This window comes from Zeus faber, assembly GCF_960531495.2.
Source record: "Zeus faber genome assembly, chromosome: 2".
Lineage (NCBI taxonomy): Eukaryota > Metazoa > Chordata > Actinopteri > Zeiformes > Zeidae > Zeus > Zeus faber.
In genome coordinates this window covers 2,789,598-2,814,251 of record NC_137189.1, presented here as the reverse complement: position 1 = coordinate 2,814,251, position 24,654 = coordinate 2,789,598, and the positions used below count along the sequence as shown (strand labels likewise).

The 24,654-nt window shown below is 40.8% G+C and overlaps 1 protein-coding gene across 1 annotated transcript in view; it reads left to right on the top strand.

Moving 5' to 3' along the window:
* Positions 1-24,654, top strand: part of LOC307248231 (unconventional myosin-VI-like) — a 146,117-nt gene that overhangs the window by 11,148 nt on the left and 110,315 nt on the right. The window contains exons 2-9 of the mRNA XM_080024561.1: positions 8,170-8,304; positions 15,092-15,161; positions 15,650-15,723; positions 18,749-18,878; positions 21,096-21,201; positions 22,307-22,362; positions 22,700-22,797; positions 24,249-24,413. Of these exons, the coding sequence (XP_079880687.1) occupies positions 8,188-8,304; positions 15,092-15,161; positions 15,650-15,723; positions 18,749-18,878; positions 21,096-21,201; positions 22,307-22,362; positions 22,700-22,797; positions 24,249-24,413 (816 nt within the window). The 5' untranslated portion in view covers positions 8,170-8,187. The remainder of the gene's footprint in view (positions 1-8,169; positions 8,305-15,091; positions 15,162-15,649; positions 15,724-18,748; positions 18,879-21,095; positions 21,202-22,306; positions 22,363-22,699; positions 22,798-24,248; positions 24,414-24,654) is intronic.

The window sequence follows — 24,654 nt, the reverse complement described above, 5'->3', positions numbered from 1 at the left end:
ACGTGTACCGACAGGGATCTTTGGTGCCCTACAATAACAGTGGAATCCTGTTGTACTGGACAACACATACCACAGATCCCAAGCACAGATATCATTTCCTTTTTTTAACCAAGTATAAGAACTGATCGTTTACTCTCAGGAATGTACTGATACAGAATACCAATACCAATCTTGAATTTCAGTTACAATTAATTTGAGTTAACGTTTAGGTTTAGCTTGCAATGTTGAGGTGTTTGAGTTTTTTTAAAAGTACACAAGCGCAGTGTCTGAGCTGATTCCTAATCTGCATCTGAGTATTGTTTCTAGAAGATGGTGGTTGTACTGGGCAGCTCCCAGTGGCCAACAGAATTATGTGGTTGGGCAACTCTCAAATGTTATCGCCTGATCGCATATCATATGTTTCCCTAACAATGTCTTTTGAGGGGAATTTCAAACCAATGCTAGAAATGTTACAAAAAATTCAATGTGATTTAGATGGATTTCAATCAGTCGGGTTGAGGCAAATCATCCATCTCTCTCCCTGAGTCTTTCATGTTCAAATGACATGGACATAGGAACTCGAAGTGCTTTACATTAAAATAAGTCATGAAGAGAGAAAAGCGAAGCAAAATGCATTTACAAAGTACAATAATAAAAAAATTAAAAGAATGAAAAACATTAAAGCAGGGTAAGAATAAGTATTCCTCGGCCAATTATTTTCTCATTTCAATATAGTCTTGGATTTTACCGTCATGACACCCAAAATGCACAAAATGAAATAATGTTATATTAGAGTATTAGAATATTATGAGCCTACACTGTGGTAGTAACATACAATGAAACAAGAAAGATTATTCATCACAATCATTTGTTTGACAATTAATCATCAACTAAAATATCCTGATCGTGACGGCCCTGCTTCATGCTTGGGCTGCCTCCAATTACCGTGTCTCCACACTGTTTCCCCCGAGTGACACATCTTTAAAGCCTTTTGTTCGGAGTCCCCATCTTGGCTGGTTAGACCAGACACCCACCCCAACTTAAACACTCGTCATTGGATCAGGAAACGCTGAAATCCTGAGCAGATGTTCGCTGTTTGGATTTGATTAGTTTGCATTTGCATTTCATTTGTAAATTATGAATATCAGAAAATATATGTTATGCACACTATAAGCAATTAGCAGGGATGCAAATAAAACACGTGCACTGTATTTATTTATGATCATTTATTTAAATATTCATTTGTTTTTGGTGTTGTGTGATTTCGGAGCTGCCAAACAAGCCTAACGGACTGTTTTTTATGTCACAAGGGTCGTCCCATTAGTCGCAGATTGTTGTGGTTTCCAAACAGTGGATGTACACACAAAGGTCAACTGTTCCATTAGTTGGAGGCAGTTCATGTTGATGGTGCGGTTGGAGGTAAACAGGCTAAATGGTGTAATTGGAGATTAATGGGATAAATGGACTCTGCTGTGGGGTATGTAAACCCATTTCCAGATGAAGAGCCAGGGTTTGGTAAATGTAATGTGAACTAGAATAGGTCAGGTCAACCCTGAGACTGCTGGGCATCATCAGCCAATGATCTATGATTGAAAGTCCCGTACAAATACCATAACTGATAACCCCAAAGCCAAGCACGTTTCCTTGGTTAATAAAACAAGCGTTTATAACAGATCTATTGTAAATGATGTTGAGTGTAACAGCCTTTCTGGAGCTTGTGTTTTCCAGAATGGAGCAAGTAACATTTAGTCCTTTCTTTTTTTAAAAACAGTTGCCTACCTTCTGACCGTTGGAAAAACTGTTTTTAACTTCTACTGACTGGCTTTGGACCTAACTGCACTGCAGAAACCTGAAGCATTTTACACTGTGGAGTGATATCTCTATAAATAAACCAATCATTTGATTGATATGGTTCATTAAAAAAACAAAAAATGGATTGTGCATTGTGCAAAATGTGTATTTAGAAAGCACCTTTGCAAAGAATTGCTGTGAAATGCATAGAAAATTCCGCTCTTCCCTTGGAAGATTGCAATTGACTAAAACACTGTTGAGCAATCTGATTAAGATTTAGTGTCTTTTGTCCTGCTTTTCAGCCTGAAAGAGTAGTTCCACCTTTTAAAAATGTATGGTACATTTTCTCTCCACCTCTGAATGACTCCGAGCTCTCACTGTAGTCATTACTTGAAGCCGTCTGTGTTATCAATGGCCAGGCGATAAGGAAGCTCTCCTATATCCTTGCTCAAATCATTTGCTCTCATTGATGAAGTCATAAAGGTTTGGCTCTCATGCAGAGAAGGCTTCTGGAATTCAGTAACACATTAGTCAGGGCCAAGCGGTGCTCTTGTCAGCTCTTGTATCCTTCCGTCTTGTCTGAACAGAAGAAATATGATTTAATGGCAAAAGAGGATGGCGGACATACAACCCCCCCTCCCCCACACATCGCATTAAATCGAAGAACGCTTTGGTGATTGTCTGGCTTGTAGCTGCTGCGGTAGTGGGCCAATCACACGTCTCATTAAATTGAAAAATGCTTGCTGTGATTGGTTGGCTTGTAGCTGCTGGGGTGGCGAACCAATCACACGGCACATTAAATCAAAGAATGCTTGTGATGATTGGCTGCGAGCAAAAGACTGGAGAAGTTTCGATACTACTTGGTACTGGGTTATTTTGGTCGATACCTTAAAGGTATTGAGCACCAATTCCCAGCCCTACTGGGTACCAAGCTTATGGCAGCACGCTCCACCGACAGTCAAACTGAAGTGCTGTGACTCATTATTGTGTTGTGCAGCCACAAGCATGTGTTCCTGGGAGGTTTAATTTGAATTCACATAGGGCTGGGCCGCTTATTTCATAATCCGGCGATTGATGTTTATCGACACTGACACACGAAAAAAAAAAACCTGTCATCATCGCCAGTTGGTAATGTATAAAACAATCGACCTTTCCTATAAATAAACATAATTAGTTTCACATATGCTTAAACACCACACGATCCCTCTAAAACAACACCGACAATACTTCTCCCTGCAACGATTGCGCTGTCTCTGAAGTTTGCCATGCATTACAGATAGCATTATTTTTAATCTCCCTTTTGCAGTAGACTATGTAATAATAATAAAAATAATGATGAAGACTAATTTGCACCTGACCAATGAGGATGCGTTCTGAACATGTACTGGACTTTCCCTTCTCCCTTTTCCTAGTGGCTAAATAAAGTAATTTATTCTGGAATTTGCGACTCATTAAAACACTGTTGCCACATTATTCTCCTGCCGGGATTATTTAAAATAATGTTGGGGGAGGAGTTATTGTCTTCTTTCTCCCCACTGACACTACACAGTGGCACCAACTTTTATTTGACCATTATTTGGGGTTAATTAATTTTATGCCACCAATACACTGCAGTTGGAGAATACTGTCCATGAGTTCAACAGTCACTGAAAAGTCCAATTTACACCCGAGCTGAAACCCTATCCATCTGATATTCATAAGTGATATTTGGAAGTATTATTCAAATCTGCGTCCACTCATTTGGTTTGGTTATAAGAGCGTTGTTTGCATTGATCAGTGTTTAGAAATTGTAACAGTTTTTTCACCAGTAAAACAATACAATAATAGCCCTCTATGTCTAATGGCTCAAATGTTTACGACAGGATGTGCCAAGTCACCATATTGTGTCACCATTTTTGGTCATCAAGTTTTTTATCATGTTTTGTAATCATGTCAATATGGGTAAGCGTATAAAAACATCTTTAGAACTCTAATTAGGTTCCCCAGTGTGGAGGCATTGTGAAGACATCATGAAGCCATTTAATCACATAGTTCAGTAGCTGTTATTTAAAAGTTATTGCTGTGGCTACCTATGCTATTGCACTTAGTGTACGATTTCTGTTTTTTTGTGTGTGTGTGTGTGTGTGGGGGGTCAAATACAATTTGATTGTCTTTAAGTCTAGGACTCGGCAGAAAGCAATGTTTGACTTGAATAGAATAATAAACATAGCGCTTGTGACATCACAAGTTGGAGCCAGAACTTTCAATATGTGGACATCGGGGTGGAGTCTTGGTGTGTGAGGAGGGGGGTGCGAAGCCACCACAGTCGGAGGAAGGAAGAACCACATTAGACTTGGGCAGATTGAAGATTAAAATCGGTGATCGACTCCATCGATAGCTGATTGACTCCATCAATCGCTGATTGACATTAATGGCAATTTTGTTTTATCTGCCACGAAAAATCTGATCATTGAAGCGGTGTAAGTGCAGTTTACCGTCTTTTAAAACTGATCCATCAGAGGAGGGGCGGAGAGGGAGAAGCTCTCTCTCTCTCCGCTTGCCCTCTTGCCGTGCGACTCGAGCCAAACAGCAGTGATGCTCATCAGTGTCACATTATGGTCGATTAGCTTATCAGATAAAAGGCGGTTCATGAAAGTATTCATTACCCAACGTCCAGTTCATACAAACTCTCAATTATTTGTTATCATGTCACAATGGAAAAGTTTATTAAGTTGTTAAGGACAAATAGGTTTAGGTCATAAAAATTCTCAAAAATAGCCCCTATCTAAACTTTAGTGAGAGTGATCGATGGGCGCAAGGGATTGCGTGTCCTGTTCCTCTAAATAAATCTAATAAAACATAATACTTTTATTTTAGATGTATTTCATTTTACTCTATTCCTTCTCTCAGTATCACCCATGACCCCCATACTTGCTACCAGGCCGAATAACCTTTCTTGGGGAGACCCTGTGAAGTGTATTGTCTGAATCAACTATAACCACAGAAATGGAATTTCATCTCATGGTTTCATAATTTCATGAAATTTCATTTCATAATCTTTCATATGGAATTGATTTTGTTTCCTTAGTTTCTTACGTGTATGGAAAATGAAAAACTTAAACCTAACCGGTGCATTGGACCCGTCCTTCAGCGGCTGTTCGGAGGTCGGCTTGGGGAGGGGCTGGAGTGGCGCACATACATTTTATGGTCCCACATGCGGGAAAAAGAAGTCAGTAACTTCTGATTCTGATTCTGATTTTGGATTCTAAATTGGATATGAAATGATCGAGTGGTACAGGGTTATTCCTGTTTTTTTAGCGCTAGTGTCCACAGTGGAAAACAGGTATCAACGAATTGGAGTAGTTCCCATTCCATTTTTATTTTAGATGTATTAATTTGTATTTTCCCTGTTTCCTTACCTGTGTTTGTATGAAACAAAATTGTAAAACACAACTGAGATAAGGCGTTGTCCCGTTCCGTCCTGTTCCAAAAAAAAAACCTGTGTCCTGTGCCACGTCACGCACGTCTCCCAGTTGCTTTCAGTTGCTATGGGACTTAATTTAGTAAAAACTTGATGTTTTGTATAAATACTTAAATTGTATATACACATCTTTAAGCCTCAATATCCTCTTTATGGAACAATCATCTCAAAACCGCAACCCAGACACCTAAAAACCACCTACCACCTAAAAAATCCATTGACTTTGTAATTATAGCAATAATTTTATCATTTTTCCATTAACTTCCATTCAGTTTTCTGAAGCATCTTCTGTAGTAGCCAATAGTCAAACAGCAGTTTAAAACACTTCCGCATTGGCTTCAGCGCTCGACCCTCATGGTTGCCACGTGGTTTGACAAGTCGATTTCAAAATCAATCAATTCCCCATTCGCTCAGAGCACGAAAGCTGTATTAATTTTGCCATTTTCCAACAAGCCAAGATGAAGCTCTAGGGAGGAGGGACCGCTGGATGATGTAAGGCGTCCAAACGAATGGCAGCTGTGCATATGGAAAGTGTGAGATGATACCTGGCTTAGTTTCAGCTGTTATTAACACCAGAACCTTTATTCAGTGATGTCAGCGCATTCATGTTAATAAGGTTGTTTCGCTGCTGACTGGCATGTTGTTTGGCATTATTTTCACAGTTTTATCCATTTAGCTGACACTCCAATCCAGAGTGACTGGCATTGTGTTGCACAGGACACCTGGATGTGGGGATCAAACCTGTGACCTTTTCAGTTATTCCACAAGCTGCTGTAAGCCTAAGGCCTAAATAGGAAAACACCCTGTGGATGAAGCTGAAACTAGAAATTGTAAGAATGTACAAACCCCAATTCCAATGAAGTTGGGATGTTGTGTCAAACGTAAATATAAACAGAATACAATGATTTGCAAATCCTTTTCAACCTATATTCAATTGAATACACTACAAAGACAAGATATTTAATGTTCAACACATTCCAAAAAAGCTGGGACAGGGGAAACACAGACTGGGAAAGTTGAAGAATGTTCAAAAAACACCTGTTTGGAACATTCCACAGGTGAACAGGTTAATTGGAAACAGGTGAGTTTCCCAGTGTGGAAGTACCTTTTCCCCATATGTTTTATAGGGTATAAAAGGAGCATCCCCGAAAGGCTCAGTTGTTCACAAGCAAGGATGGGGCGTGGTTCACCACTTTGTGAACAACTGCATGAGTAAATAGTCCAGCAGTTTAAGAACAACGTTTCTCAATGTACAATTGCAAGGAATTTAGGTCATGTGACAAATTATGACATCACAGCAGCTCTAGTAGTTCCCATCTATTCAATCATTGGTAGAGTTTTGGTGAGTAGCAGAAAGTGTTTGCATTGCTGAGTAAGTGATTCCCAACGTGTGAGTTGAATAATTTACATGGAGCATAGAAAGCCTGTCTGGATCTGCTGGTGTCCGGAGCGAGAGCAAAGGCCAGGCTCCAGGGCAACGGTTGAGCGACGGGAACAAGCCAGCTGGCACAGCACTAGCAGGGGCTGGAAGGAGGAAAAACTGTTTTGCATGTTTAAATGTCAATAGGTATATCCGTGAAAACCTGGCACACAAGACAATTCCACAAAAACAGAAAATTTCAGAGGCCAACTGTACCTAAAGTTTAGTAAAATACTGTGAGATCATCTCAGTGGGATCATTGCGGTAATCCTGTAAATATTCTATAAATGCATTAATGCTAGGATATTTGTGAGTGAAATATGACAGGATATTTCCAGCTTAATATCATCTAAAATGAACTGAAAAGGGATATAAATATTAGCTTCAATGCTGTGTGTGCCAGACGTCTTGGCAGCTAATCCTGAACAGAAAACAGATTTTGTCCCTGCATACTATGTGCATGTAAACACATCTTTGCAGAAAGGTCTAGGCCTGGTTTCTTATTTTCCACTGGATTCTCCCTTCACCTATGTATTTTTTTTTTTTCTTAAAGGAAAACTTATTTAAACCTGAGCTGTAATACCTAGCACAATGGGGCAACCGTAGGCTAAGATGTATGAAGACAATTCCAGAACAAATGGCCGGCAAAGTCCTGGGTCTTTAAAGTACCTGTTAACCGGTGATGGTCATCATTATTGTTATTCTTGTTGTCCTTGGAGGGAAAGTTCCTGTACCATTTCCAACACAGTCCCAGAGTGGCCCAGGACGTCCCGCCAGGTGGTGGCTTGCTTTCTATTAGCGCCATTGCCACGGCAACGGGATCAGCTGTTAGCCTGAATCAATAACAGTGTTATTGGCGGCTCTTTCACCACAAAGCCCAGAGAGCACAACACCGCATCAACAGAAGCCTGGACGTCCAGGTTTCCAGGTTTCCAGGTCTCTGTTACCCTCCCTGAGATAAAGCAATCCGCAGAAACCACAGAAACAGTGCTCATGTCGGATTACAGTACTGTTGTCCTGCGCTCGTTTGGAATACAATATTTGTCTCTGCTGTTGTATTTCAACTTCAGAAACATTGCTATTTCTGAAGTTGATGCATGAAGCAACGAAGTAAAAACGCAGTATATATCGTTTTCAATTGCACAGTACCCAGTATTGTGCTTTTATCATATGTTGAATTCAGGTATTGAGGTTTGTTTTATTTTTAGGTTTGTTGTGTGTATTGCCCATTTTTTTCTTCATTTGGTTATTTTTAGGTTTATTGTATATTGTATTTTTTCTATTTTCTTAGTTACTTTTCATTGTTATTGCATATTGCCAATTTCTTCCAATTTTAATCTCATTACTTAATTGCGGTAACACAGTTTTCATTGCATTTCATTTCATTGCTTGCCAATATATACAGCACTACCCTATAGTGTAACTCAAAGATATACACTATGTACTCATGGTGGACAACTTCTGTTATGGGATGTATTTTCAAATCACTCTTATAGGAATAACCAACCGTCCTTTTCAGGGCTTTTCAGGCGGCGCGATGGAGGATGGAAAGCCGGTGTGGGCGCCACATGCGATGGATGGGTTCCAGCTGGGAACCATCGTGGACATCGGAGCTGACAGCCTGACCATCGAACCCCAGAAGCAGAGGGGGAAGGTGAGAGAGTGAGTGAGTGAGTGAGAGAGAGAGAGAGAGAGATTTTGAAACATGAGTCTTCTCTGCATCAGCGTTTCCGTTATCTGGTAATTACCATTTTGGTGGGCGATGAAACAATAGCAATCTTGTAAGATTAAAAATAAAAGACTCAATCATTTAGATAATATATTCTGCAGATCTGTTGATTTCCGTGTTTAGCAAGTTGCAATGGAAAGCCAATCAGGTTGGACGATCTAAATCTGAACTTTCACCTCGAACCTATCATGTTTGTCGATATAGAAATAAGCCCCGCCCGCAGGTTGCGCTTGTAAACACAGTAGACTCACATGCAGGGTAGAGACAGAGCAGCAGCGTCTGAAAGATGATGTATCATTGACAACAGGGACACATACATCCATAGTTTTTGTTTTTTAATATTTAAGTGCGACTCAAAGCAGACAGTAAATATCCAATGTGTTATAATGTTGACTAGACATAACACTACAAACTTTATTATTTATTTTGACCTACTTGCCATATTTATTTTGTTTTTGATTTTTGTCAAAACTGTATTTCAGTGACATTTTAATTCAAGTGGCTGCACTTGTTACTCATTGTTCACGAATGAAAATTCGGAAATTATTTCAAGTCGTAATATTCCTTATATTTATTAATTTATTTACAAAATACCTTAACTGGCAGGACTTATTTTATTTTGAATATTCCATAAAAAATATTATAAATCTATATGCCTTCATGATTTCTTTTTCTATATATTCTGCCTATCAGTTGTTTTTAAGCTTAATAAACACTGATAATATTTGTCCAGGAAGTTGAAATCTTTCAGGACGCGTGGACCAGCACCGATTTGTTCAAATGAATGCGCTGCTCTGTCTATAGTACTGATGCAGGATGGACACAAAAACTACAGGATAAGAAATATATATGCAATGCCTGCTAGTTTGTATGTACCAAGAGCATCTCCATCCTTTTCATCATATTCACATTGGGAACTGAGGGAGACCTGCACTGCACTCTGCAGATTGAGTTTGGTCGGTTTTTAAAGCATTTTCCTGAATCTTAGCTCACAATGAAAATCAAGACTTTCTAATTGGTACATTTCCCCCTTTTTCATGCCACTAAAGTTTTTTTTTTTATTAAGTTTATATGATGTACCAGGCATACAATGCATGCTGGATATAATACAAACAAATATAATATTTGTTTGTTCTCCCAAGCCAGCTGGCACAGCACTAGCAGGGGCTGGAAGGAGCAAAAACTGTTTCGCATGTTTAAATGTCAATAGGTACATCCGTGAAAACCTGGCACACAACACAATTCCACAAAAACAGAAAACCTCGGAGGCAAACTGTACCTAAAGTTTAGTAAAATACTGTGAGATCATCTCAGTGGGATCATCAGGGTACTACTGTAAATATTCTATAAATGCATGAATGCTAGGGTATTTGTGAGTGGAATATGACAGGATATTACCAGCTTAATATCATCTAAAATGATGATTGGTCGGTTTTTAAGGCATTTTCCTGAATCTTAGCTCACAATGAATATCAAGACTTTCTAAATAGTACATTTCCCCCTTTTTCATGCCACTAAAGTTTTTTTTTTTTTAAGTTTACATGATGTTACCAGGCATACAATGCATGCTGGATATAATACAAACAAATATAATATTTGTTTGTTCTCCCATTCTTCTTTTCTTTGTGCGGTCATTAACTCACCCAGTTTATGAATGACGTAGTTTGTAGTCATTAATCCACGCTTTCTGAAGCGAAGTGGCTTTCAGAACTAAACAAACAGGCCCTCCTCCATTCTCTCTCCTCACTCACTTTCCTGCGGACGAGGAGGGAAAACACTCTACGCTAAGCTCCACGTCTCGCACTGAGAGTTCCTGCTATGTGGCGCTGTTTGCACCAGGGCTCTTAAACTCCTTCCCTCTCAAGTTGTGACCGGACGGACTGGAAGGTGATTTGTACCGGTTCCTTCTCTTGTCTGGGACATTTGCTGTTTGAGTCACAGTGGAGGTTCTCTGTCAAGTTAAGTTTATTTTTATATCCCATAATCACAGTCTCGAAGGGCATCACCACTTATTCTGTTTAAAGGCCATGCAGTACATGTTCGAAGCCCTGGTAGATGTGTGGGTGGCGCTAGTGTTTGTTTTATTTTATTTTTTATTTTTTCATTAGGTGACAATATTCAAACCGCAAAAATATTTCATCATAGTTTTTCTTTGATAGTTTCTTTGAACAATGTTTTATTTTTTACTTTTTGAAAATTATAAACACAGAAATGTGTAACATTTACAACGTCATTCCTTTTAACTTCTGGTTGCTTTAATTTCATTCAAAATGTTTCTTTTATCTCTCGAGAGGGCAAATAATTTCAATAAATGACAAGTTAGAAATGAATCAATTAATTAATCAATAAAATAAAGCAACAAAGAAGGAAAAAGACGCCTGGCTCTCCAGGACAGTCTCACTCTCGCTCTTCTCTATTACATTCTGTGTATATATGAGAACTAAAGTAACTGTAAAAAATAACGATAGAGTAGAATGACATTCTCTAAGTCTGGTTTTCACAGTGATTGTGCTGTGAGAGAATCATCCACCCGGTTTCCGGGACTGAGTGCCGTCTGAGGTCAAACAATGTGGAGTTTGTCCTTTTGAAGCCAGTTAGTGCCAGTGTCTGAGAGAGAGAGAGAGAGATTTTTAAAACAACTTTATTTCAACATTTCCTTCAGTTCACAGTTGAAAGCATTAAAAATCACAACATTTTGTTCAATAAAAAAGCCCTAAACGATAAAAACAGACTGGAAACACAAGTCTGTCGCTCTGACTAAAGCGACAAACCCTTTTTTAAAAAGACTTTATTTTCCTCTGTTTGTTTCTTCTTGTGATGTAAATCGCCATCTTTGCTTCTCCTAGTAAAAAGCCATTTCTCTGCGTCGGTTTTGTAATATTTTACCCCAGGAATAAAAGCTTTTTTTTAAGGAGATGAAAACCTTCTTTTAAAATACTAATAAGCTCTAAGTCTGTCACACTTTGAAAAACAGTGAACAATTGACTCTGGCAGTTTACAAAAGGGACATTAATTTTTGTCAACGGGATTAAAAACAGAAACAAAACTATTAACTGCTATGGCTCCATGTAGGACTCTCCATTGGAGATCTCGTCCTTTTTTGGAGAGTGCTTTGTTAAAGCTCCTCCAACATGGCTCCTCCTGTCCCTCCTGTCTGGAGCCGTCCCCTCCAGACAGTGTCTTCCCGTGTTTCCAGTCTTTTCATGTTAAAAACCATTACACACAAAGGTTTTCCCACTTGCTGTGTGCAGGTCAAGTTTTGTCTTTCGTGGGTTGTGCAGTAGTTTCCCCGAGGACCCCTCCAGGTTGGGAGTCAGAGTCATCTCTGGGGAGGGATCCTCCGGGTTTGGCTCCTCCACCCCTTCTCCGTACTCCTTCAGTAGAGACAGTTCCTCCTCGGTTAGCCTTTTCTTCCACCTCTTGAACACCAGGTGTATGATCCTGGTGGACCTCACCCCAGCCGCTCCGCCATGGCCTCATTGTCCTGCAGGTTGCTCCCCGCGGCCGCCACCACCTGCATCAGGGTTTGGACCCCTGCATCTCTCAGGACGCTCCTCATTCCTGGAGTGGACTCGTCCTGCACGTCCAGCTTGGCTCCTCCGATCACCGGTTCCTCCAGGAGCCAGTGGAGGGAATCTGCAGCTTCCTTTTAAAAAAAACAAACAAAAAAACAAAACACTCCAGGTTTTAAACAGTTCATGATAAAAACGGGGTAAGCCAGATGTGTTTAAAAGACTTGTCCATCAAAAAAAACGAGCTGCCAAAGAAGGCCCAAAGAACTAGAGATTGCCAAAATATCTTGAATTAAGGACACATTGTCCAGAATAGACCTACCAAGCACACAGTTCATCTGGTCTTGATGGACTACCAGGTCCATAACCTCCCTCAGCCTGTTGGCCAGCGCTCTTGATAAAATTTTATAGTCCGTACACAAAAGCGACACAGGACCCCTGTTCTTGATCTCCTGCAAGTCTCCTAATTTGGTAGGAGAGTGATTACTGCTCTTCTGCAGCTGACTGGTTTGTCTTTAAACCCTTCATTAAAAACCATTAAAAGATGTTCACGCAATTCCTCCCAGAACTCTTTGTAAAATTCTGTACGAATCCCCTTGATGCTGGGGGCCTTACCCCCCTTCATCCTCTGCAGGGCCGTGGAAAGATCCTGCAGGGTCAGAGGTTCCTCCAGCTCGGCACTGATGTCTTCTGGGACCCTGGGTAGATTCTCACAAAGGAGTAAAACAGTTCTTTTTTTTCCTTGTACTCACTTTTGTACAGTTCTGCGTTAAAGCTCATGGCGCTCTCGTCTCCGGATCTCTTCTGGGTTCCTAAGTTCTTGTCCTGTGTCAGATTTCAGAGCTCGAATAAATCTGAAAAATAAGGCTGAAAAATTGCTTACATGGTGCGTCCATCAGCGCTGTGCTCTGGAAGCGAGAGCGGACTAGCACCTTTTGAGCCTGAGTGCCTAATAAGTCTGTGAGAGCAGCTCTTTTAGACTTGAGATCCTTAATATGATCTCGATTTCCGTGGATTCCACTTAACTCTGTAACTCCACCATGTCAGTCTCCAAATCCTTCAAAGATCTGGTGATGTCCCGTGTGACATTGAGAGTGTACTGTTGACAGAGCTGCCTTATCTCCTTCTTCCCATAGTCCCACCACAGTCTTAAGTATTTAAAATCTTGTTTTCTGTTTTTAAAACTGTTTTAAAGCATCCTTAAAATTGGAGTCACACAACAGAGTGGTGTTAAAATGCCAATACGCAGTTTTAGGCTTTACGTTGGTGATAAAAACGTGACAAACAACCAGAGAGTGATCAGTAAAACCAACAGGCATCCTTTTACATTCCTTAAAAATGTTATATTGATGCTTAAAACAGTCAAACCCGTCCAGTTTAGCCAAAGATAATAATGTGTCTCTGCAGTGTGCCCAGGTAAACTGTCTTTAATCTCCATTGGTTCTCCTCCTCATTTCAAAGCTGCCTCATTGTGTTCTGTGATGATCTGTGAGGCTCCCAGTAGTTCCTGTCTAAAAGATCATTCTCAGTACAGTTAAAATCTCCTCCTAAAAACAAAAAATCCTCAGTATGAACTTAAAACACGATTTAAACTTTGTAAAAAAGTAACTCTGTGTAGTCCTGTGGTGGGAGCGTACACATTTATAAAAAATAGTTTATAATGTTCAAATGTTGCCCTCACCACCATCAGTCTGCCCTCCATTGCCCTCCGGAATTTTTAAGTAAATATATATTATTAATATATTTTAGGTTTCTGTTTTCTATCCAGACAAACATAGTATAGTATAGTATCCAAAACCCTTCGTTAACCCCCACTCTGTCTCTGTGTGTGTGTGTGTGTGTGTGTGTGTGTGTGTGTGTGTGTGTGTGTGTGTGTGTGTGTGTGTGTGTGTGTGTGTGTGTGTGTGTGTGTGTGTGTGTGTGTGTGTGTGTGTGTGTGTGTGTGTGTGAGCTGAATAATGCACGTTGGCTGTACTTTGCTTTGGAGATGTTGACTGGTCTGGTGCAGTCTGCTTCCAGTCACTCATCACACACACAGCGTCAACTCCAAACCCAAGGGTCCTGTTAACTCCAAATAATTAATCAGGCCTGGATGTGCCTGGGGCTGGGGGCTGGGCGTGGTGGTTGCTCCACGGCCATCTGGCTTCTCTGGGGGCCCAAGGGTCTTCTGTGGCCACAGGGCAGTGGCTCGGAGCTTTCCTGCAGCTGTAGGGTGTCCACAAGGCTGCAGAGTTCAGGGGGCTTCGGGGCCCTTTCCGCTGCTTGAAGGCGCCTCGACATAATACTGACCCTCTACACCAGTACAAATGGGGATAAGTCATGTACATTCAGCAGTGGACATCTTACACACACACACACACACACACACACACACACACACACACACACACACACACACACAAACGCACACACCACCACACCTGCTTCGAGTGCACCCCAAGACCCTCCTGGTTGCATTCCTCTCCTTTCCTCCCTCATTTACTGCCATAACTATGACAGGAAGAGGTCACGTGACCAGTTGTAGTTCCAGTTTTCCTGGACCTAATGAACTGTTTTTCAATACATGTTGTCGTCCAATGTCTATGGTTTTGAGGAAATGTTGTTTGGTTCTATGTTTATTTGTCTCACCCGTGGTGACTCTCCCCCTCTTGTAGTAGTGATCAGTTGTTTATAGACCCAAACATGATAAATAGTTCTCCAAAGGGGGGACCAATCACCACCATTTTGGTGGTGTCCAGTCACTCATCACACACACAGCGTCAACTCCAAACCCCAAGGGTCCTGTTAACTCCAAATAATTAATCAGGCCTGGATGTGCCTGCCCCTGCTCTCTGAGTATCTGCCTGTAGTTTTATATTTAAATTCCCCAGAGAATTGGAAGAATAAAAAAGTCTGAATCCCAAAATAGTCGTGACACAGCGAGAAACCATCAGCGGGAGAAACAGATATAGAAACAAGAAAGGAGAGGGTTAGATGTGAATTAGTGATTCAGGAACCAGCGATGCAGACTCTCAGAATGATGTTTTTCCAATATTTAGTTTTGAGAAAACTTTTAAAGGGAATTCTTGGATGATACATTTATGCCGTTATAGTGAAATGAATAAAAATCGATTTTCATTTGTATTGATTTTTTCCCCCCTAGAAGTGTGGGACACTGACAAAGCATACAGCCACATCATAATCATGTAGTTTCCTTTCAGTCCTTTTTGGCTCCGATCGACCAGGTTTTCCCGGCTGAAGATGATGTCAACAAAGTTGTGGAGGACAACTGTGAGTTGTTTAATGTGACATTTTGTCTCAAATGTTTTTCCTTTTTTAGCTAATTGCTGTTTTACATCCGAAAACAGCAATTATAGTTTGTTAATTTTTCTATTTCGTTTTCCTTTTACATTTTGGAGCCAGCACCGCTCATTTTATGAATTACAATCCATATTCAAGCTTTCATGCAATATTGAGAGTAAATAAGAATATTTTTTACTGTTTCATGTGAATTTGGGTATTGCATCGTCTACCTTTATTATATCATATCACTTTTATTATATCACTTATTAAAAATCTGCACACTGGGGCGCAGTGTGCATCAGCATTGAGGGAGCTTTTAAAATGTTGAATAAAAATGATGATACATTTCAAACCTATTTAACATTTTTTTTTTCTATAAAAAAGATGTAACAATCAAATGACTTGTGACGTGATCCCCAAGGGTGTGAATCTCTGTTTTAATAATAATGTCTACTTTGTTCCTCTGGTTGTCTCAGGTTCTCTCATGTACCTGAACGAAGCGACGCTGCTCAACAACGTGCGTGTGCGATACAGCAAAGACAAGATCTATGTAAGTAGCACATGGCTGAACTGCTTTGATTGTAGAAATGCTTCTGTAGCAGCACCACCCACCGCTCAAGCTGTGTTTCCAGGGCCCTCTCACACAGACATAGGCAGAGATGTTGCAAACACACCAGTTTATTGTAGAGAGTGGACAGATGGAACAAGCCGGGAGCAGATGGACACACATGACAGAGGTGTGTGTGTGTGTGTGTGTGTGTGTGTGTGTGTGTGTGTGTGTGTGTGTGTGTGTGTGTGTGTGTGTGTGTGTGTGTGTGTGTGTGAGTATGAGCTGAATAATGCATGTTGGCTGTACTTACTTGTGTGGATTTACCTGTGGCTCGCTGATTGCTCTGATGAGCAACAGGCGTACAGCCACCCTGATTCCGGCCCAATTACCGAGACCCAAGAAAGATTTAGCTGCTTAACACAACACCCTCACACCACAGCACCTTAATGTTTAAAAAACTGTACTGAAATGACTGAAGCACCTTAGAATATTATTGGATTTGCAGACTGATTAAACACAAAATGCTAAAATGCTTTAATGGCAGTTACTCTATGGGAAGTGTACAGTAGCACAGGGTGTCTCAAATAGTTCTCAATTTCAACAATCTAAGACTTTTTAATGACTAATTCAATAAAAACAAATTTAATCATTTAAAATGTAACGTCGTTGGCGCATCATTGGTACCGTCTGAGAAGGAGACATATTTATCCATTATATTTCATTTTCTGTTTTACGTATAGTGCATTGAATCTTCTGTTTTATTATGTAAATGCTCAGCTGACCTCAGTGATGGAGGTGGGGATGTGGATGTGGACAGAGCAGTGGGGATGGAGCTGCTGTGGGTGTGTGGATCCATTCAATTAATCAAATTTGTTGCTGTGATAGGACAGTAGCTGCTCGCCTCTGAGCCACTTTCAGGCTCAAACGCCATGACACTGCGCCACCTCGTGGCCTCAAGGGGGAACTACATGAGCCATGTGGTTATTGAACTGTTATGACCACAGGCCTGTTCAACTGGCTTCTGAGTTTGAGTTTAATTAGGGTTCCACTGCGAAGCAGGGAAACCTATTGTAATTGCTGGAATTCCTATTACTATTATAATTATTATTATTATTATTATTATTATTATTTTAATTATTATTTATTTTTTTCCCTGAATTTTGTCCAATAACTCATCCAAACATTGGGGCTGCTTGCTGTTGTGGGTGTGGGTTGGGGTGTTGGGGGCGGCTGTTGGCCTTCTGCTTCTGCTGCGCGGCTTCTCTGCGGCGGGTGCCCCGGGTGGTGGAGGGGCTGTATATCTGGCAGCCTGCTGGCATCGGCGAGGGGGTAACATACAGGTGCCCCGCGCTGAGCACACGCTGCTAGGTGTATGAGCACTTGGCGCTCACGCCGGGTGGGCCGTCTGGTTGGATGCGGTGGGGCGGGCCTCCCCCTTGCGCGGGCGTGGGTGGGCATGGGAGTCCTGCCAGCTCGGGCGGGGTGTCGGTCTGTCGGGCCGGGATCTGGGCCTGCGGTCTGTGCCTGGCGCCTGCGGCCCGGCTTCTGTGCCTGCGGCTGCGTCTTGTGCCTGGGGATTGGTTGTATGTGTGCGCCCCTGGAGTGCAGGGTCTCTTTGTGCTCCCTGGGACTGAGTAATGCTCCTCGGGGCTGGGCGTGGGGGTTGCTCCACGGCCCTCTGGCTTCTCAGGGGGCCCAAGGGTCTTCTGTGGCCACAGGGCAGTGGCTCGGAGCTTTCCTGCAGCTGTAGGGTGTCCACAAGGCTCCAGAGTTCCGGGGGCTACGGGGCCCTTTCCGCTGCTTGAAGGCGCCACGACATAATACTGACCCTCTTCACCAGTACAAATGGGGATAAGTCATGTACATTCAGCGGTGGACATCTTACACACACACACACACACACACACACACACACACACACACACAAACGCACACACCACCACACCTGCTTCGAGTGCACCCCAAGACCCTCCTGGTTGCATTCCTCTCCTTTCCTCCCTCATTTACTGCCATAACTATGACAGGAAGAGGTCACGTGACCAGTTTTAGTTCCAGTTTTCCTTGAACTAATGAACTGTTTTTCAATACATGTTGTCGTCCAATGTTTATGGTTTTGAGGAAATGTTGTTTGGTTCTATGTTTATTTGTCTCACCCGTGGTGACTCTCCCCCTCTGGTAGTAGTGATCAGTTGTTTATAGACCCAAAAATGATAAATAGTTCTCCAAAGGGGGGACCAATCACCACCATTTTGGTGGTGGTTCTTTATAACCAAAAACTGTGCTCTTGTCATTCTACAGGTCATCCACAGGACAGAGTTATTGCAGCAGTTATTGATGATTTAATAATTAATAAAGAGTTGCATTGCAGGTTGAGAACTTGAAATCCACTCCAGAACAGAATACCTCTTGGCCCACAGTGGCCACTATAATAGCACTTTCAGTCTAAGTTTCAATGCTGCATCCAGGTTCATCTAGAGAAGTGCAAGGTTTTACAAATGTGTAGCTGGACATACTGCGCACAATGTCGCTTCTATCATTCATTCCTTGTCATTCAGTCGAACCCAGTCCATTGCCACCATGCAGCATGATTTGTAAGCAGCTGAATCCTTTAAAATGATAAACTAGTGTTGAAATTTGAATTAATGTGGTCTTAATTTCAACATAAACGTTTTGTCCGAGTTACCCATTTTTTAATTCAAAATTAGTCAATTCAGAGTCAACAATTCTAAAACCCTAAACCTACCGCTGAAACGAATGGTTTGATTATTTATACCAGTTCCTAATCACTTCCCTTGCTGTTTGACCAAAATGAAACTGTTCCAACAACAGTTTAAAAAAATCCTTTAGTTTATAACCATAACTCTGGTTCTAACTGATACTAACCTCTCTGTTCCAAAGCCATAGTACTTTATTGACTCGTACAGAGATGGTTTGTCCAAAAACAAGCCATAAATGTCCTTTAAAAAGGTCTTAATGCCAGAAAAGTGTATTTCTCAGTCTGTGTTGTTACTCTTGTGTCCGTCAGACGTTCGTGGCCAACATCCTGATCGCAGTGAACCCGTACTATGACATCCCCAAACTCTACGCCCTAGAAACTATCCAGAAGTACCGCGGCCGCTCGCTGGGCACGCTGCCGCCGCATGTCTACGCCATCGGTGAGTGGCTGAAACATATGATACCTTTGTGGGAGTTGGGCCCGCCACACGCCACCGAGTGGCGTTTTCAGGGCTCTCCGACACAGAGACACAGGCAGAGATGTTGCAAACACACCAGGCTTGGGCAGATTTAACATTATGTCGTCCATTGGCAATCGACTCCATCGATTGCGATTGACATTCATGATAGATGAAAAAAAAAATTCGCCAGGAAAAATCTGAACATTGAAGCGGTGTAAGTGCAGTTTACCATATACTGAAGGTAGAGGTAGAGTGGAAGAGGGAGATAAGGGGAGGAGGCTCTCCCCCTCTTCGGTCAGGGCTGTAGAGTAATCGCTGGTGATGAGATCTCACTTCCCTGCTCTACAGTCCTGTGCAGAGACTTTAAAAGAAGCAGGTGCTCAAAAAAAGAAAAGAGAACACACATAGACCCCAGCTCCGGTTCTGGGAATTTTGGAGCAGCACAGCGGAGCGCAGATCACGGGCGCCCCGATGGTCCGGCACCCTCCAGCCCCCCCCATGCGCTGCTTGGTACCTGCCGCTCACTATACAAATCTTGTGATTATATTATAGCAACATATAATATAATCTCATCGAAAAAGATTTTGATTAATTTTGTTTCCTTAGTTTCTTACTTGTATGGAAAATGGAAAAACACAAACCTTACTCAGAGAATTCAGAGTGGCGTATTTTATATATTTTTATTTTTTTGTTTCTCCTCCAGACAGTGTTGTGCACAGGTTTCTGACTGTCTTTTTATTTTATATATATTTATTTTTGTTTGTTTTCTACATGAATAAAACAAAATTTTTATACACAACTGAGTTAAGGGTCTGTCCTGTTCCATCCCATTCCAAAAAATGGGGACGCACGTCTCCCGGTTGCTTTCTGTTGCTGGATGTTTTTGTGCAAATACTTTACTTGTAAATAATAAATCCTGCACTTCTGGAAGGGGCAGACCGCATTTGCCACATTAAATTATGCCCCCCGCCAAATATATTTGCGCTTGGAATTTTGCTCCCAAGCCTAAAACACACCAGTTTATTGTAGAGAAAGTTTATTGTATTGCTCGTTGATTGCTCTGACGAGCAACAAGCGTACAGCCACCCTGATCCCGGGCCCAATTGCCTAGACCCGAGACAGGTGTGGCTGCTTAAACCACACCATCCCCCCACCACAACCTTAAAGGGACATTTCACCACAAAGCAACATGAAATTATGTTTACCAAGCGAATATTTGGAAAAAACGGAAGTGCCATTGCTTTAACAAATACAATACAAAATACAGCATAATGAAGTAACTATGACTACAATACCTGTTACTGTAGTTGTCAATGGAACCAGGAGATATTTTAAGGAAGGTTTCTTACAAAATCTTTCCAAAACCCCAAAAATAGAAATGATATTAAAACACTGAAAGTGTGAGCCGTCATCAGGAAAATGCTCAGTAATAAAATGTGTGTGTTGACTAGTAAACGGGCTAAAATGTGTGTTTTATGCGGAGTGTTTGGACCAATAATGAGGGGTGGATAGACAGTAATATTAATATAATATTACGAGAACAAGTGTGATCAAATAATAAGCCTTTGTTATCATGACCATATTGATTATGAAGTTGACATGTTTCCTCGTTGGCTTTTTAATCGATGTAGCCATGATAATAAAGGCTTTTACATCATGCTTTTTACTGTTGTTAATTTTTACTCCTTGAAATACTAGATTTCCTCAAACACAGATCAAATTCTCACCTGAACTGATCCTTGTTTTTTTTTGTTTTTTTCCTTCAACGTTTCTTTCCCATTGTTCTATGACCGCTGACTCTACTTCATGAACCTGAATTTTGATGAGTTTGTGTATGTGAGTTCACTTTAGACATCAAAACAAAGTATTTCCTAGATTCCTCCGGATTCTCACATTGAAGTCCGGTAGAAATGCCATGGTGGTGTCGTTCCACTACCGTCCTCCGGAGGGCGATGTTACGCAAATGTTTCCCAGGGTTCCTTCGTGCTGAAGCTGTGTCGCGACTTTAATGTCGTCTTTGGAACAAGGTCAGGCTTGCAACCTCCAGACACAGGAGAGATTTATCGCTCTTTCCTTCCTCTCTCTCTCTCTCTCTCTCTCGCTCTCTCTCTCTCGCTCTCTCTCTCTCTCTTGCTCTTTATCGCTCTCTTTCTTGAACTATTTGTCTATGATGAATATTTATTCTCTCTCCATCAGCTGACAAGGCGTACCGGGACATGAAGGTGTTGAAGCTCAGTCAGTCCATCATTGTTTCGGGAGAATCTGGCGCCGGGAAGACGGAAAACACAAAGTTTGTTCTGAGGTTTGTACACAACCACGAGCCTTTAAAATAACTTTACACTTTCCTCCCAATACCTTGGAGTAATGCAACTGTTAATAATGATGCTACTGCAATTAATAATTATAACATTACAAATACATTGTTATTAGATAGGGTTAGATTAGGTTAGGGTTCGATACATATCTAACAATTATTATATCATATCAATGATATTAATAATAATACTTCTAATAACCTGCACCACAAATCAGTATGAGCAGCAATAATGAGATTCCTTTCACATTAAAAGTGGAAATTAATATCATTAAAGATTATTTATTTTAAAAATCCAATATTTTACATTTATTCCATTTATTTTTGATTTAAATGCTGGGTTTCTAGTATAAGCAATGTTAACCTCTTGAATCTTGTTACTGTGGAAAAAAAGTCACTTTAAAGTGGTAATCCGTGGGATTATTGTGAGAGGAAAATCCCATATTAGATATGTTTTTTTCAACTTGCACTTTTAAAGAATCAGCCATTCAATATATTTTATATATATATTTATATGTTCTGAATTTGCTCCTCTATGCTGTTTCCATTGTTGGTGGAGGGGTCCGCCACATGATTAAGAAGTGAAAGGCAGTTGTGGTCAGTAAACTGTTGATACAGATGAACATTCAAACATTCAGAGGAAATAATATTCCCACCACCTCAAGTGACCAAGAAAAAAAACAAAACAAAAAAAAAATCCATTGGAAAAGTGCAAACTTTAGAAGAAAAGGAAGTTAAAGTTTCAAATTTAAATTTAACTTAAAAAAAAAGTGAATTCTGAGACTTTGTTAAGGATCACCACTTTAAAGGCCGCAGTGAAGCCCGGCCTTGATCCAAAGGGTGGAGCTTGATATAAACCTTTAGAAAACAGAAATCATAAATAAAAACGTAGATCTCTAGGACATGGTTTCAGTGTAAATCTATCACTGGTGTCACTATCATTAAACATTAAATATTAAATACAACATTTAATATAACATTAAATATAAGGCGAAATTAAACTTGATTAACTTAATGTTATTTTATAGTCCCTTTCTACCTTTCATTCCTACCTTTCCTTTCATTCTCCTTTTCTTCCCCTTGTTTCAATGAGGTACCTGACGACGTCGTACGGAACCGGCCAGGACATCGATGAAAGAATAGTGGAAGGTAAATTTAATAAAGTCTTATCTTTTCTTATTTTATCTTATTTTAAGGTAAGATTCACTTGTTTCTTTTCAGTTTAATCCGATTCTGGTTGTCAGACTCTCAACTACATACAGGACATACAGTAAAATGAGTGACAAAGAAGTGAGGAAAGAAAATATATATAGAACATTTTAAGAAAAATATATACACTAAATATGATCTTTGCTAAACAGCATTTACATTTAAAATAAGTACAATTTTAGGCTATTGTATATTGCTGGTTTTTTTTGGTTTGCTACATATTTCTCAATATCCAATATAATATCTCATATCCATCTGTCCTCTTCCTCCTCTTCAGCCAATCCCTTGCTGGAAGCTTTCGGGAACGCCAAGACCGTGCGGAACAACAACAGCAGCCGCTTCGGGAAGTTTGTGGAAATCCACTTCAACGAGAAGGTGCTGACACAGTTCCACGCTCCTTCTAACGTCCAGACAGTGATTATATATATTATATATATATATTTATATTTATATACATTTATATTTAGTCATTGATCAGACGCTTTTATCCAAAGCGACTTACAATTGTCAAAGACCGACGGACGCAGCCATCAGGAGCAATTAGGGGTTAAGTGTCTTGCTCAAGGACACTACAGCATGCTAGCAGGAGGAGCCTGGGATCGAACCAGCAACCTTTAGATCACTAGACCACCAACTCTACCTCCTGAGCTACCATCCCCTAGCAGCGTTTATTAAACCACAAATAAAACAAAACAAACACTTATTCAGGCGTTGCCGTGTTCCTGTCAAGCTCTTATTCGCCACGTTGTCAGGTTAGCGTATGTTGGACGTTGCCACAGCAACTGACTTTGCACAATAGTAGTAAAAACAACCAACAAAAAAAAAAATCCCAAATGGTCGGGCAAGGTGCTTAAGTGCCTCCACTCTGAGTTAGCTCTCCAAAGTCAATGAGCTTATTGTGCAGTTGATTATGTGCATGCACCAAAATAACAGCGGTTTGGTTTGGTTTTCGAGAAGAGAAGATGATGATGGGGGTCGGGGTCTCAATGGGGGGTCTGGGGACACCCCCCAGGGGGTCCTTGGAGGTGTTCCAGGGGGTCCCCAGCAAAATGATTAATAGTTAAACTTCACGGTCCCGATCCCCTCGGCCCCACTGACTCACATTTCTAGCTTTGGCTTGAAATGCTTTTTAATAAACTTTGATAGATTCCACAATCACATGTTTCTATTTCACAAAAACAGATCACGATCTGCTCAAATATTTGCGTTCAGGCCATTATGTTGTAACTGTGACAATTCATTCAATACATCAGCTCACATTTTAACTTGCAGCAGCTAAAGTATGGATGTAAACCAAAACAACAATTTAAAAATCTTACTGAGTTGAAGCAACGTCGCCGTGATGCTTATTTTGCTGCTGTACACAAAGCCGCAGCTTAAGAAAAGAGGCTGAGGTGGGAATGTTTGGCTTTAATGGAGAGTAATGGATATTTTAATGGGTATTTTCTTTTGTGTATTTTGGTTCGCCATGATAGTAAAATCCAAGGCTCCATTGAAATAAGAAATAATTGGCTGAGGAACGCTTATTCTTACCCTGTTTTTGATTTATTTCATTCCTTAAATTATTTTATTATTCTTTGTAAATGGATGTTGCTTTGCTTTTATTGTCATTATCTGATTACTTATTTTAATGTAAAGAATTTTGACTTACATAATTACAAATAAAGTTTATTGTTATTATTTTTCTTCTTCTTCTTCTTCTTCTTCTTCTTCGTCTTCTTCTTCGTCTTCTTCTTCTTCTTCTTATTATTATTATTTTTGAGGAACTCTAGACTTGGTGTGGCCTCTTGGGCTCGCCGTGTGACTGACACACGTGTGTTGTGCAGAACACGGTGGTGGGTGGCTTCGTGTCACACTACCTGCTGGAGAAGTCCAGGATCTGCCGGCAGAGCTCAGAGGAGAGGAACTACCACATCTTCTACAGACTGTGTGCTGGGGCCTCGGAGGACATCCGGCACAAGTTCCACCTCTGCTCCCCGGACACCTTCAGGGTGAGATGGGGAGGGAGGGAGAGAGGGAGGGAGGGAGGGATTTGGGTTGTGGGTGAGCAACTAATGGGAAATACCTGCCGAATGATCCGCCGTTCAGAAGAGAAACAGGAATGTAGGGCTGAGAGAGACATTGTTGTCATGTCGATATTATGATATGAGACTGGATATCGTCTGGAGCTTTGGTTATGGAAATATCCTTATGGTTAAATGTTGTCTTTTAAGGAGTGTTATAGTTCAGACC